At 43.0% G+C, this 12799-nt stretch overlaps 2 protein-coding genes across 3 annotated transcripts in view; both read left to right on the forward strand.

The window, feature by feature from the left end:
* The first annotated feature begins 286 nt into the window (after positions 1 to 286).
* Positions 287 to 6022, forward strand: lzic (leucine zipper and CTNNBIP1 domain containing). Of its 2 annotated transcripts, none has more exons than XM_088617543.1 (7): positions 287 to 421; positions 1145 to 1249; positions 1629 to 1764; positions 2649 to 2747; positions 2989 to 3084; positions 3828 to 3909; positions 4371 to 6022. In XM_088617543.1, the coding sequence occupies exons 2-7, from the start codon at positions 1149 to 1151 to the stop codon at positions 4427 to 4429; spliced, it is 573 nt and encodes a 190-aa protein (XP_088473669.1). In that variant the 5' UTR covers positions 287 to 421; positions 1145 to 1148; the 3' UTR covers positions 4430 to 6022. The 2 variants fall into 2 exon arrangements, with proteins under 2 accessions (XP_088473669.1, XP_088473670.1); XM_088617544.1 differs by having other exon boundaries at positions 357 to 432.
* A 3859-nt stretch (positions 6023 to 9881) lies between these two features.
* The window catches only part of ctnnbip1 (catenin, beta interacting protein 1), a 35166-nt gene continuing 32248 nt past the window's right edge, over positions 9882 to 12799 (forward strand). The window contains exon 1 of the mRNA XM_088617393.1: positions 9882 to 10047. The gene's annotated coding sequence lies outside the window, so the exon portion shown is untranslated. The remainder of the gene's footprint in view (positions 10048 to 12799) is intronic.

Genomic DNA, 12799 nt, shown 5'->3' on the forward strand with positions numbered 1-12799 from the left:
CAGTTTGGCAAATTACATGATAAAAGCCCGTCTCAAAGGAGTGGTTCTGAAACCGGATTTTAATTTTTTTTTCCGCCAAAAACAGCTAAATAGTTTAGCAACTATAACAATAAAAGATATGAAGGATCCCTATATATAATCCAAAGATTACATTTAAGCGGCAAATGTTTTTTTTCCGGTAACTCACAACATTGCAATTTAATTACATAAATGGTACATACCAAAAAAATCTAGGTTGAAGCTGATGTTTCCCAAGGCAGCTGCTCAGTTCCCTTTACGATTTAATTCCTGTTACACCCAGCCGCCTGAGAGCCGCGCTTCTGATTGGCCAGAAGGACCGGAAACTGGTGTCACATTAATTGTGTCCCCCACAGCATTCCTTGAGAAAGCTGAAAAAACGTCCCAAACATTTTGAGCCAAGGTAATAAAAAGGTTAGGAAAAAAGAGCTATCTATTTTAAGTAGATTTAATATCACGCAAAAGATGCTTAAGACGTACTATATGTCTTATCGGATACATAAAACCTGAAGCGAAACCTATGTTTTTTTCGATGTTAGGACAGAATAATATCAAACTGCTAACTTAAGTTTTTTTTTCTTCCAATAGATCAATAATGATGAAATACGTCGTCGGAATATAAAATAATAATTCTAGTAATAAATGCGTATCCATTCAGGGAAAAAAAGTAAACGTACCCTGTTTTCGGTCAGGCGCTAGCTTCGGTCTGGGGTTTTTGTTATTAATCAGGACACCAACTTCTAAGGGCGTGGCGATTCTTTCTTGCGGGGCTCGTCAAATGATCATTTAGGTTTCATGCACTGCCAAATAAAGTCAAGGCTCATAGTAAATAAATGAAAATATCTATATAATTAAGTATATCTGCATTATCGATCAATCCTTGTGCAAGTGTTCACATATTTATAGCAGTCTAGTTTTTTTTAGATAGCCACCTTTACTGTTCTTATCTTTGATCGTCGTGCTAGTTACACAGAATAATTGAATAGCGCTTGTTCGATAGTAGTATCGATCTGTTGCAATTTTACGAACAATTGTATTGCTTGTTTACTGAAACGCAACGTCTCTCTACCATTATTTGGCGGCTCTTGGGTTTTCCCCTTTATTTCATGTTGTCTTTTACTGTTAGAGAAATGGCTTCCCGTGGAAAATCAGAAACCACTAAATTAAAACAGAACTTGGAGGAGCAGCTGGACAGACTGATGCAGCAGCTCCAGGACCTGGAGGAGTGCAGGTAGGGCAACAGTTCACCATACTGGCATTTTCTTGTGGAAATGGAGAAAGTCATTCATTACTGCTGCTATTTTTTTTGCTTTACAAGCAATGATCAGTACTTGACAGTGGCAACATCTGGGGTGCGTTGCACCAGACCCCAGCACACTACAACATGCTTACAACTAGATGCATTATGTTTTGGTGGTTAATTGTGTTTTTATTGTAAATAATGTTTTTTTGTTAGGTCTAATGATTGTTTTGTGCTGCTTTTTATATCCTGTTGTCATTATCCGATTCTTTATAACCTTCCGTACTGTTTCGTCTCTCTTTTATTGCAACGTTTCTTTGCTTTTCTCCTTCCATATCATTTACCATCAGCTTTTCATGTTGCTTTGCAGGGAGGACCTAGATGAAGACGAATATGAAGAGACCAAGAGGGAGACCTTGGAGCAGCTGAACGAGTTCAACGAGTCTCTGAAAAAGATCATGTCTGGAAACATGACTTTAGTGGATGAGCTTGGCGGGATGCAGTTGGTACGGTTGCACATCTAGGTTACAGCTAGAAAAAGCAGGTTGCAGCTTTTTTTCCCCACTATGTAGGATTGCATTTCAAACAAGACACCCAGCCATGTTGCTGATGACACATGGGCTTCTTTCAAGGAACAGCTAGATGAGACCCTTGGATCAATTAGCCACTAAACACACCAGCAGCCATATCACTCTGCAGCTCACAACTGGCAACCCACTGTAGGTAAGCAGGTGTGAGCCTGGTCAGTACCTGGATGAGAGACCTCCTGGGAAAAACTAAGGTTGCTGCAGGAAGAGGTGTTAGTGGGGCCAGCAGGGGGCGCTCACCCTGCGGTCCATGTGGGTCCTAATGGCCCAGTATAGTGACGGGGACACTATACTGTAAACAGGCGCCGTCCTTCGGATGAGATGTAAAACCGAGGTCACAGAAACTCTCTGTGGTCATTAAAAATCCCAGGGCGTTTCTCGAAAAGAGTAGGGCGTCCTGGCCAAATTTCCCATTGGCCCTAATAATACCTGTCTATGAATTGGCTTCATTACTCTGCTCTCTCCACTGAGAGCTGATGTGTGGTGAGCGGTCTGGCGCACTGTGGCTGCCGTCACATCATCCAGGTGGTGGTGGAGGGGAGTCCCCATTACCTGTAAAGCACTCCAGAAAAGTCCAGAAAAGCGCTATATAAGTGTAAGCAATTCATTAACTACTACATAATTAGATGGGTCGAATGGCCTCCTCCAATTTTCTTATGTACTTATGTTCTTTTCCAGTGGGCACCACGGTGTTGTTGGGAATGTGAATGCACAATTCTCAGAACTTGCTGACATGAGATTTGCTGTCATTTTCTCATACGTGTTGTCATTTGTAAGCTTTTTTACTTTTTTATAATTAACAGGCAATCCAGGCCGCTATCAGCCAGGCCTTCAAAACCCCTGAGGTCATCAGACTGTTTGCAAAGAAACAGCCAGGGCAGCTGAGGACCAGACTGGCTGAGGTAGGTTCAGAAACATGGCACACCAGCCTGTGCACCAGTCATCGACTGGGGGACGGATCTGAATGGCTTATGAGCCAATTTGTAAAACCCAAGTTGATAATGGAAGGAGCGAAGAGAAATGAAACCTTTATAAAATATAATCCTGTCCAACAAAAATTTCCAAGTTCCAAAGCTTCATTTAGCTGAAACGTCGGAGGTAAGTTGAAGCATCCTGGGATTGTTCTGTTTTTTCTAATTGCAGATGGACCGGGATGTCATGGTGGGGAAACTGCCCCGGGTCGTTTACACGCAGCAGAAGGTGGAAATTCTCATGGCCTTGAGGAAACTGGGGGAAAAGGTAGAAGCAGTTTAATTCATACGAGCACAGGGGGGTTCGAAATGGGAAGTGCTGTTTAACTCAACTTCCCTTCACCAAAACTTTAAAATTGTTCCAAAAACAAAGAGAGGGCATTGGCAAAACATATATGCATTTGACCAGTAACACTGAGAGGCACAATTCTTTTGTTACATTTGTATTTACCAGTTATTTTCTGTTTTAAAACACCCAGTTTAGAACTGACGGAGTTTTAGCTGGGCACTGCAGTGTTTTTACTCCTATGCTGCCGGGGGGAAAATGAGGACCTCTGGGCACACTCCTCTGACACTCCCACCCGCCAGCACCACTGCAAGCTCTGCAGTGCTTCACACGGAGAGTCAGCATGAGGAGTGCGGCTCTGCCCGGGCCAATCATGGCCACTCACAGGCCGTGCTGCAGGTTCAGGGACACACGCTGCCAATCCTCAGACAGCAAGCAATTTCTCTGTCTCTGACTCTAGGCACAGAGCTCTGTGTGGAAACCTAGGTGGTATATTTTCTATTCTGTACTTATTTAGGACAGCAAAACCTCTCAGGTCAAGCTGTTTGCGTGGACTATTTATAATCTTTTATAGTTGGCTGGATCACGAGTGTATGAAATTAAATGGTGTAAGGTTTGGATAATGCATCATGTCCTGCTGGCCGCTGTTGTGTTCCATCACATCCAGAACTAACTGGGTCTTCCTTTGTTTCTCTGTTGCTCCTTATCCTGCTGTCCTGGTGCAGCTGACGGTGGAAGACGAGACTTTTCTCTCTGCCAACGCTAGTGCCACCCTGAGCCAGTTTGAAAAGGTCTCTCCAGATCTTGGTGAGTTCAATCGTGAAGTTGACGTCTGTTTTTTATTTTCTAAACCTGACCTTCAGGTCAGGCCTGTACCCGAGGCCTGATCTGTGTTACCAATTCAGCAGTTAGTTTTTAGATTTCCTGGTATAAGGAATGTCAGGTAGATCGTACCCCAACTCTTGGCCAGCTTCATAGATTTTTATAATATTAAGTAATTTAAACATTTGCCATATGCAGGGAAGAAACAAGTAACCCATTTTAAATCTATTCAGTACTATGCAGAGAGTCAATAAAAGCATAAAATGAGTAATGGAGCAAACATTTGTTGCACTCCCAATTCCTCTCAGTGTATTATAACTTTACACACTATGTTCAGATATGCTTCCATTTGGTTATTGCAGGGCTGGATCCACCTTTTTGTGTTTACATACACTGCTGTGGGTGTCTCATGGTCTAATCTGTTCCTTTATTGCTGGTCTCCTCAGGCTCTGGTGACAAGGTGCTTGCCCTGGCCAGCTCAGACGTGGAGAAAACCAAGACATAAAGCCGTGTGCGTACCAGCTCATTTGGAGCCCCACACTTCCTTGTTTACTGGCTGGTTTGCATGGTTTCCGTTATGGCGGTGTGAGAGGTAAAAGGCTGTAACACTCCACTAATCAGAATATTACATGAAGGTGTTTTAATTATATGAATTAAAAGTCAGAGCACTTGGTCTTCCTTTACAGGCAGAACTATTTTGTCCCTCCTGTTGTAATTTAAACAGTCCCTGTTCTTCATATCACGTGTGAGCTGTGATGTTTGCTTACAGATTTAATGGGAGTAAGCTCAGTGTTCTGAAAAGTTTTCAAGTAGTGTTCATGCTAACCTTTCTTCAGTAAACTTCAGTTCTGCACCAGCTGGTGCCATCTGCTAGGTTTAACACTTAAAGAAGGCTGCTGTGTGGGACAGGTTATGGAAACGAGGCTTTTGCCTTTCGTCTCCTGCAGTGACGGCACTTAGGCCTGGATTTTTAAAGAGCAAAAGATATAAATCATCGTTGACTCTCTTTGTCTCTACATCTGTCCAAGAGCTTTTTTTAAAAAAAAGCTGCTGGGAAGTTAGAACAAAATATTTACCATCGGCTGCTAGGCGGGGACTGGGTTTATGAAATAGAGCCCAACTTATTTCTGTGTTGTTGTTTTTAGCGTTTCTTTCACTTTGCTTGCAATCTAAAATTAGTCATGCTGTATTGTGTATATGTTGTAATTTCTTCTTATCGGTTTATTGTTAAAGGGTAGAGTAATAAGTAAAAGGTAGGTAATAAGTCTCCACTTTAATCTAAAAATTACGTCTTTAGCCTGATAAAACTTCCTTCCTTATGAGATGGATAAACAATTCCTGCCACATATCCAGAAAAAACAGGGTACACTTATCACACTGACAAAGACTGATGGTGCAGTTAATAGTCTTCTACTGTTTTCTCTCTTTACTGTGCTAGTTAGCATTTTATTGTTCCAAAGTCACAAATCTCAGCAAATTCCTTGTCTTAACTTAATTTCTTACAGACCAAACATTAACAGCTCTAATTTTAAGTAAGAACATAATAACATTATGAATGAGAGGGCCCACTCAGCTCATTTTGTTTCTTAGTAGCTAATACTTGATATCTCTTGCCAGCAAATTTTAATTTATTACTTTTTCTAGGTTTTCTGTCAAGAATTTCTTTCCTTTATTTGATATTTGTACTTATTTGTGTGTACTTGGTATATTGTGCGTGTGAGGAAGATTCGGGACAGATTAACATATTCTGTGGTTTTCTCAGTAGCAGAGAATAGTACGAAAAAATGTATTCTATCACAGTACTCCATTAACTAAAAGTTAGTTGTAAACTTCCTGCGGTTGATTTAAAGTCTGTGAAGTTTGTGATTGCACTAAACATATTTAGAAAACTTTTTTAAAACAATGCATGACAAAATTCTGTAAAACGATGTATCATAGAATGTGTGGTGAGCAGATTAGACAGTTTTCTAGGATTTTTGTAACATGTATCGGCAAACCAATGAAACAAACTGATTCTTTTGAAAAGAATAATAAATGTTTGTACTTTTGCATCACACAATGAATGTGTTTGTAATAAACGGCATTGCTTGAAAAGTAATTTGTGTTGGTTGTCTCCTAAAAGGGATGCCAGGGGCATTTTCAAGCCCTGCAGTTTTTAGGAATCAGGAAATTAGTTTTTAGGCATCAGGAAAGGTGCAGTATTACATGTGCTGGAGAACACTGGGAAGAGGAGTGGCATGAAGAGGGATTCGGTTAAAATAAATTGATAATTCCTAGTAATATTAGGAATACTAGTACAAATAATACATTTTATTTATTAAGCACTTTTCTATCATCTTGGATCACTGTACAGACATGCATGCATTAAATACATAACAGCAGTCCAGCAACCAGGTAAAACCAAGAGTTAAAGAATCGTGCATGAAAAGCAGCAGTTAAAAGTTCTTTCAGGATGTTTCAAAGCAGGGGCAGCGACTTCCACAGTCATGCATCTATAAAAAATTATACACAGGTGTTTCCTCTCTTCTGGGCTAATCCATATGTGGCTGGATATAATTTTTAAATTGCTCGCTTTTTATTGTCAAACGGTGTGTGCTTTCTGTCTCACTTCTTTCAATACTGGCACTGTATCCAGACCCAGATTACTGCTTACTTTAGATGGAATTTAAATAGCATTCTTTGAAACCACCACTGACAAGTAAACCTTCCCGTCTCTCGCTGTTACATCATCGACAGTGACAGCGTTTTAAAAAAGACAGCTTTTCAGTTTTTACCATGGTAGATTTGCAGGCTCATTTAGCGTTTCTCCCCCATGGTTTTACTGTACATATGCCACTCATTTACTTCTCCACAGGTTCTCTACATTTGCTTCATGCCCTGACACTCCCTTCTCTGCTCTGCGGTGATGTTGTACTTCACTGTTGCTGCGATGTACCACAAGCAACCCTTTCTGAGGGAATCTAAAGAGATGCTGATTCAAGGTTGTCAGTCTGAAGAAACACGTTGAGGTGCTGTGGATAGAAATGCATTTGATATTTTGAGCTGCTGTTGTTACAAGTTGGTCCACTGTGTCTGTTCTGATAAAGACAATAAATACTCTTTTAGAACAGTGGTTCTCAACCAGTGGCCCTTCAGAGACTGTTCAAGGGACCTCCAAATGAAAGCATGCCAGCAATGCATAAAATCCACACCTATATGCAATCAAGTATGCTTTTTGGTTTGACCTTCAGTTGTTTTATTTTTTCCAAGAAGATGACCATCCTAATCTTTCCATGAAAGAATGATGTTTGTTTTTTTAACAAAGACCCTTTGGGGCAGAGATGAGGACCTCAGTTTGATTCCTCATTTTTATATATTTTTTGACACATAAAATCACACACAAATAAAGTTGTCCCCACCTACCAATGGCAACTCATGAGATTGCTTCTCAAATTACAATAATTACGTTTATACTATATAAACAGCAAATTTAGGATTCAGCTCTGCCTTCCAAAGTACAACGTATAAATGCAGCCCAGCCTTACTAGGTACTGTATGATAAGTAATGAGCATTACGTTTGGTTGTTTTTAGCAGTAGCCAAGCAGTGCTTTCTTAATAAAGATTTCTGTGGTGAGGTCTCAAACTGAAGTCTGTAACCTACGAACATAACTCAAGTGGCACAATGGACATGCCAGTGCAAGCATGGAGGTCTCTGTGAGACAACTGTGCCCAAATAGAAACAATCTATTTCGCGTGGTCTATATTTACAGCTGGACACATCATTTAATCCCATACAAGAGGAGAGCGGCAGCCATTGTTTAATAATGGAATATGACGACCGCGGACAAAACATTTCAGCCCGTGGATTCAGAAGCAAACAAAACAAAAGGCTGGAACAGATCTGGTATTTTGTAGCAGGTTAAGGCTAGTTTTGTTCCTCACATTACATTCCTGATGTCTGTGCCAACTCTGTCTCTTACCTTCTGAGCCGAAGGAAACCTCAGGCCCTGGGTGTGCAGTTTCAAGAGCAGCAGTGTGGTAGGCACTGTGCTGTATTCTCATTCACTGTCTGGAGGGATCTGGAGAAAGTCTGTCTTTTTGCAATTTGAGGAGCACCAGCTTAATATGTTGTATGATTTGATAGAAAGACAACGTTCTGAATTCTGACTTCACTCACAATTTAAGGTCACATTTTAAGGTCTGACCTGGCAAAATGCTTTGAAGCTGCGTTAAAAGCCCTCCAATCTGCAAAAGCTCAGCTATTGTGTAAAATTACAATCTATTAAGACAGACGAGACTTAAGGAAAAGAGCACCTGAGCCTTTTCTCGCACTAGACCGAGGATTCTTTCTTATTCAATGTTTCTTTTGCATGGTGTGCTATCAAAGGGCCTCACATTGGTATGACACTACTGCCTCAGTGCTCCAGAGGCCCTTTCAAATCCAGGGTGGGGCACCTTCTGTGTGGAGTTTGTATGGTCTCCATGGGTTTTCGCCAGGTGCTCCAGTTTTCTCCCAAAAATATGTGTTGACGTGTTGGTTGGTTAGATGAAGTGGCCCATTCCATCAGGTGCAGGAGGGCGGCCTTTTCCTCATTAATCTGGCCCATCCTGGACGGCTCAGACCATGGAGCTGTTGACAGAAGGTGCAGCTGAAGGAGTAGAAGAGGTGGTTAGCAGTGCTACCTCACAACCTCTGTGGCCTGTATCCAGTTCAAACCACAGGGGGCTGTCCCCTGGTTTCCAGGTCGTCAGTATACATGACAATCTTTTTTCAGCTCACTTAGCTAAAGAAGGTATTATCCTAACTGTCTGTCCATATTACAACATTGCACTACAAGGCCTGCAATACAAATTTGTTTTCAAGCTCGCTTTTTAAAGGAGCAAACTATAAATTGTGCAATGGAGCAGACTCGTGTGAAATGTATTTACATGCTGTGCATTCTCCACACAGTGAGGCATGTTAAGCTGGGTAAAGATTTGTCTTTCTCTCCAAATCATAGATAACCTCATTAGAGAACTGAACAGAACAGGAGGTAACCCCCTAATTACCTCTCAATTAGCTTAAGGAGTAAGCAGAGACTCCTTACTTGTCTGTGCTGGCTGTAATGATATGTTGATGTATGTTTTATTAGGCAGACATTAGACTTCCTGGGTTAACTGTATGGCAAGTATTTACTGGAGACTGTTTGCATAGCAAACAGCCTAGGGACACTCATGCTCCCCACAGAATGGAGAGACATCTTTAAGTAGTTCAAGTAGGGAGCTGCGTCAGCATGCATACGCTGCAAAGGAACGAGTGAAGGTTTATTCCCTGCTGAAAAGAGAAGGAAACAACTTTTCGGCTGTGGAGCCTTCTTCGGGTGTGAGCAAGACATCTTTAATCAGAGCTATACAACTCCAGCCTTCCCCCACTGCGACGTGTACCGTAATTTGCCATGTGTAACCCTTTAGTTTTTTGGAGGAATAATATAGCAATAAAAGGTGTGCAATAAGGGGTATCACCGTCCGTTTTTATCTTTGCTTTCAGCAGGTTTTGAGCTGTATGTGCACAGCATTTATCAGAGTTTGGATATGGTTACTGAGAGATATTTCTTTGGCCGTATCAGAGCACCTTACCGAAAAAAAGGATTCACTCCTCGTTTCTTAAACGTTAGACGCTCGAGTGTAAATAGCTACACTGTGCAAAATGTGACTTTGTCACGTACTCCTATCCCAAAAGATGTGTACATTAATGGACACGTTCAGCAACATACATGGGCAATAAAATGAAGAGTATGTCCATATTATTAACAAAGCTGTAAGTATTATCCGACGTGGGGAATTAATATATGGGAAATCCCTGTCTAAAAGCCCTTCCTCAAATGCAATGATGAGTACTGTGCACTGGTGGGTAATGCACCAATAGGCTCACGCTACCGCCCAACGCCGCCCCCTGGTGGCAGACAGCGCAGCCGGCCCGGCAGGAACTGATTCAGCGCCCAGGAGCCTCAGTGTGAGTCATTGAGCTCCTACCCGCTTCACCGACAGTCGGGATGTGACCCCGGAACAGGACGCCTCCTCGCAGAAAAAAAAAAAACACACACACAACACACACCATTCAAATAAAACACAGAGGGGGGAGAAACGGATCTGGAGCAGAAGAGGTAAGCGCACTCTTAAAAAAAAAACCCCAACACGCTAGCTTCGCTCTCCCTTTTGATTCCTATCCCTTTCCTTTTTCTCTTGCACCGAAATGCTGTTTTGCGCCGGGATCGAGGTTTGTTTTTTTCTTATCCGGGAATCGCGGCGGTCTTCGGATGCACGGAGCGGTCCGGCACCTGGACGGGCTCCTACAGGCGCAGGAACTTCATTTTACGGCTTTTGTCTACAGCTTTTCCGCGGAGACTTCGCGTTTTTTTTCTCTCTCTCTCTCTCTTTTGTGCAGGAGGAGGAGGTCGAGGAGACACGGCGAGGTGCCCCTCACCCCCCCCCTCCTCCTCCCCATTTTTCCAGCTTTGCTGCGATTTGCATACATTGCGTTAAAAGTTTTGCAGGAAATGAAGAATTGCGCCGTGTTGCCGTGTCGGGTTTTTGTGCAGCTCTGGGCGCCTGGTCCCGAGTGCGGTGTGTGCTTTGGGGGTATCGGCCAGTAAAATAAAGACACTGGGGAGCTGAGCTGTTTTACGGCAGCATTTTCATTTCTTATTGTCTCTCTGGTCTTCAGCGTTTCATAACCGGGGAGGGAAAAGTCTCACCACCCCTTCAGATCTGTTATTTACTATCGAGATGTTTTTTAACGATGTAGGATGCGGGGTGTTTTAATTCATCTAGAGGTTATGCGTCGTTTGTCATGCGGTTAGGAGGGGATTTCTATTCATCGCTGATGTGATTGCTAGTCTGGCTTTTCGCTTTGCAACTTTTCCCTTCAAAGCTGATAAAACAGCCATTAAGGGGAAACGAATCCTCATGTTTGCTGTCCCCTCAGCTGAAGCTAGGCAGTTTCGGTTTTGCTGTGCAGAGCAACCCCAAAACAGCTAGAGGTACCTACAGCTACCAAATCGCCTATCGATCCGATTGGTTTGTCGGCCAGTTCGGTTCCCGCAGAAGTTTTCTCTCGAGAGATGAACTTTCCTAATAAGAAATGCCCCCCTCCCCAGGGACCTTTCTGTTATTGGTGGCGCTTATTTCTCCCAAACGGCGCAGCTTTCAGTGGGGGCGAAGAGTTGAACTCGAGTGACAAAGCAGTAGCGCTCCACGCCCGTCTACTCATAATTGCCGGTGATTAATTTTACCTGCTAGCTTAGTTTTGCGGTGTTTGTCGCGGCACACCTAGGAGCTGGCAGGCGAGACCTGGGGTGGGTAGCGAGATCGGGCTGGGTTTGCTGGCTGGAGAGCTTGGCTGCGATTTCCCCGTCTCACCACAGTTGACAGCCGCCTTCTGATGTGATCATACACCAGGCCTCGCAAGGCTGTGTGCCGGGGACAAGTGCATCATCATCATCCAGCCATTTACTGACCCCTTCATCCCACTATCCCTATCCCTATCCCGGCAAGCACTGGGAACAAGGCGGGATAGTCCCTGGATGGGAGCCTGCGCTGACAGGCCGCACACGGACACAGACGCGCACACTTAACCCACTAGCATGTCTCTGTGGACTGTGGGGGGGGACATGCAAACTCCACGCAGACAGCACCCTTGAATTGAAGCCAGTGCTAACCAGTGTTGCTCTGTGCTGCCCCGCTGTAGTTCCTGGGCTTTGCCTTCGTCGCCCCGCTGGTCTGGTTGTGCTTTAACGTCTTTGATTGGCCCATTGGCTCCCGATGCGCCCCTATACTTTCTCCCACGTTTATCCAAACAAGCAAAGTGTCACCGTTTCCGCTTGCTGTGTTTACAAGGAGAAAGCCAGCCTCCGTTTTTATTTCAACACAAGAACAGAAAAGGGGCTCCAAAAGAGAGAAGGAGCTTGGGCCTGTCTTGCTTCTCTTGATGGTAGAAGCTTGTTTAGCCTGTTTGGTGGTGACTAATCTGTTGATCAAAGCATCCCATCTGGCTGTATCTGGGAGGCCACTGACTTGAACCACTTGACTAGGTAGCTTGTTCCACCCTCCTGCCACCACTAGCGTAAAGCAGTGCCCTCTGTTCTCAGTTTTAAATGCACTTTCAAGCAGTTTCCTCTTGCGCCCTCTGGTTTGTGTTTTACTGTTCATGCAGAAATCCACTGGGTTACTCTGTTGTTGCCTGTGAGGCCTTTGAATACTTGTATCAGGTCCGCCTCGTAGTCGTCTTTAAAGAGATTCGGTTCCCTCTGCTTGTCGGTGATGCTCATTCCCTTGAGCCCCGGAATGTATCCGGTTGATCTTCTCTGGAAGGATTTCAGAGTGGAAATCTATTTTCTGCATCACGCTGACCTCTATTGTAAATGTTATTTTAGATGAGGTCTTACTAGTGCATTATACAGTTGTAACACAGCTTCCCTCGATTTCAATTATGTGCTTTTAACTATATATCTCAGCATTTTGTTTTCCTTTTAATTCCTTCCCCACGTAGATTAGAAGATGTAAATGAAATGTCAACATAAACTCCTGCCTTTTTCATAGGTAGCCTCTTCCAGCTCTGCATTTCCTATTTTATATTTATACTTTATTTATCATCTGCAAACTTAACTATTTACTAACTACCCCTGAGTCACTGTCATAGATATAAATTAAGAAGAGCAGTGGTCCTAGTACAGATCCGTGCGGTACTCCCATTAATTACCTCACTCCAGTTTGGGTATTCAACCCTTATCTGGACCCTCTGTTTTCTGTTAAATAACCAAACACTTATGTCTCTCTGAATGCCTTCTGCCTGCAGACTGAGAATTAATCTTTAATGATTCACAATGAAATTTTCTCAGCTGTTTAGAAATTGATGAT

Source organism: Lepisosteus platostomus, chromosome 23, assembly GCF_059453375.1.
Source record: "Lepisosteus platostomus isolate fLepPlt1 chromosome 23, fLepPlt1.hap1, whole genome shotgun sequence".
Taxonomy (NCBI): Eukaryota; Metazoa; Chordata; class Actinopteri; order Semionotiformes; family Lepisosteidae; genus Lepisosteus; species Lepisosteus platostomus.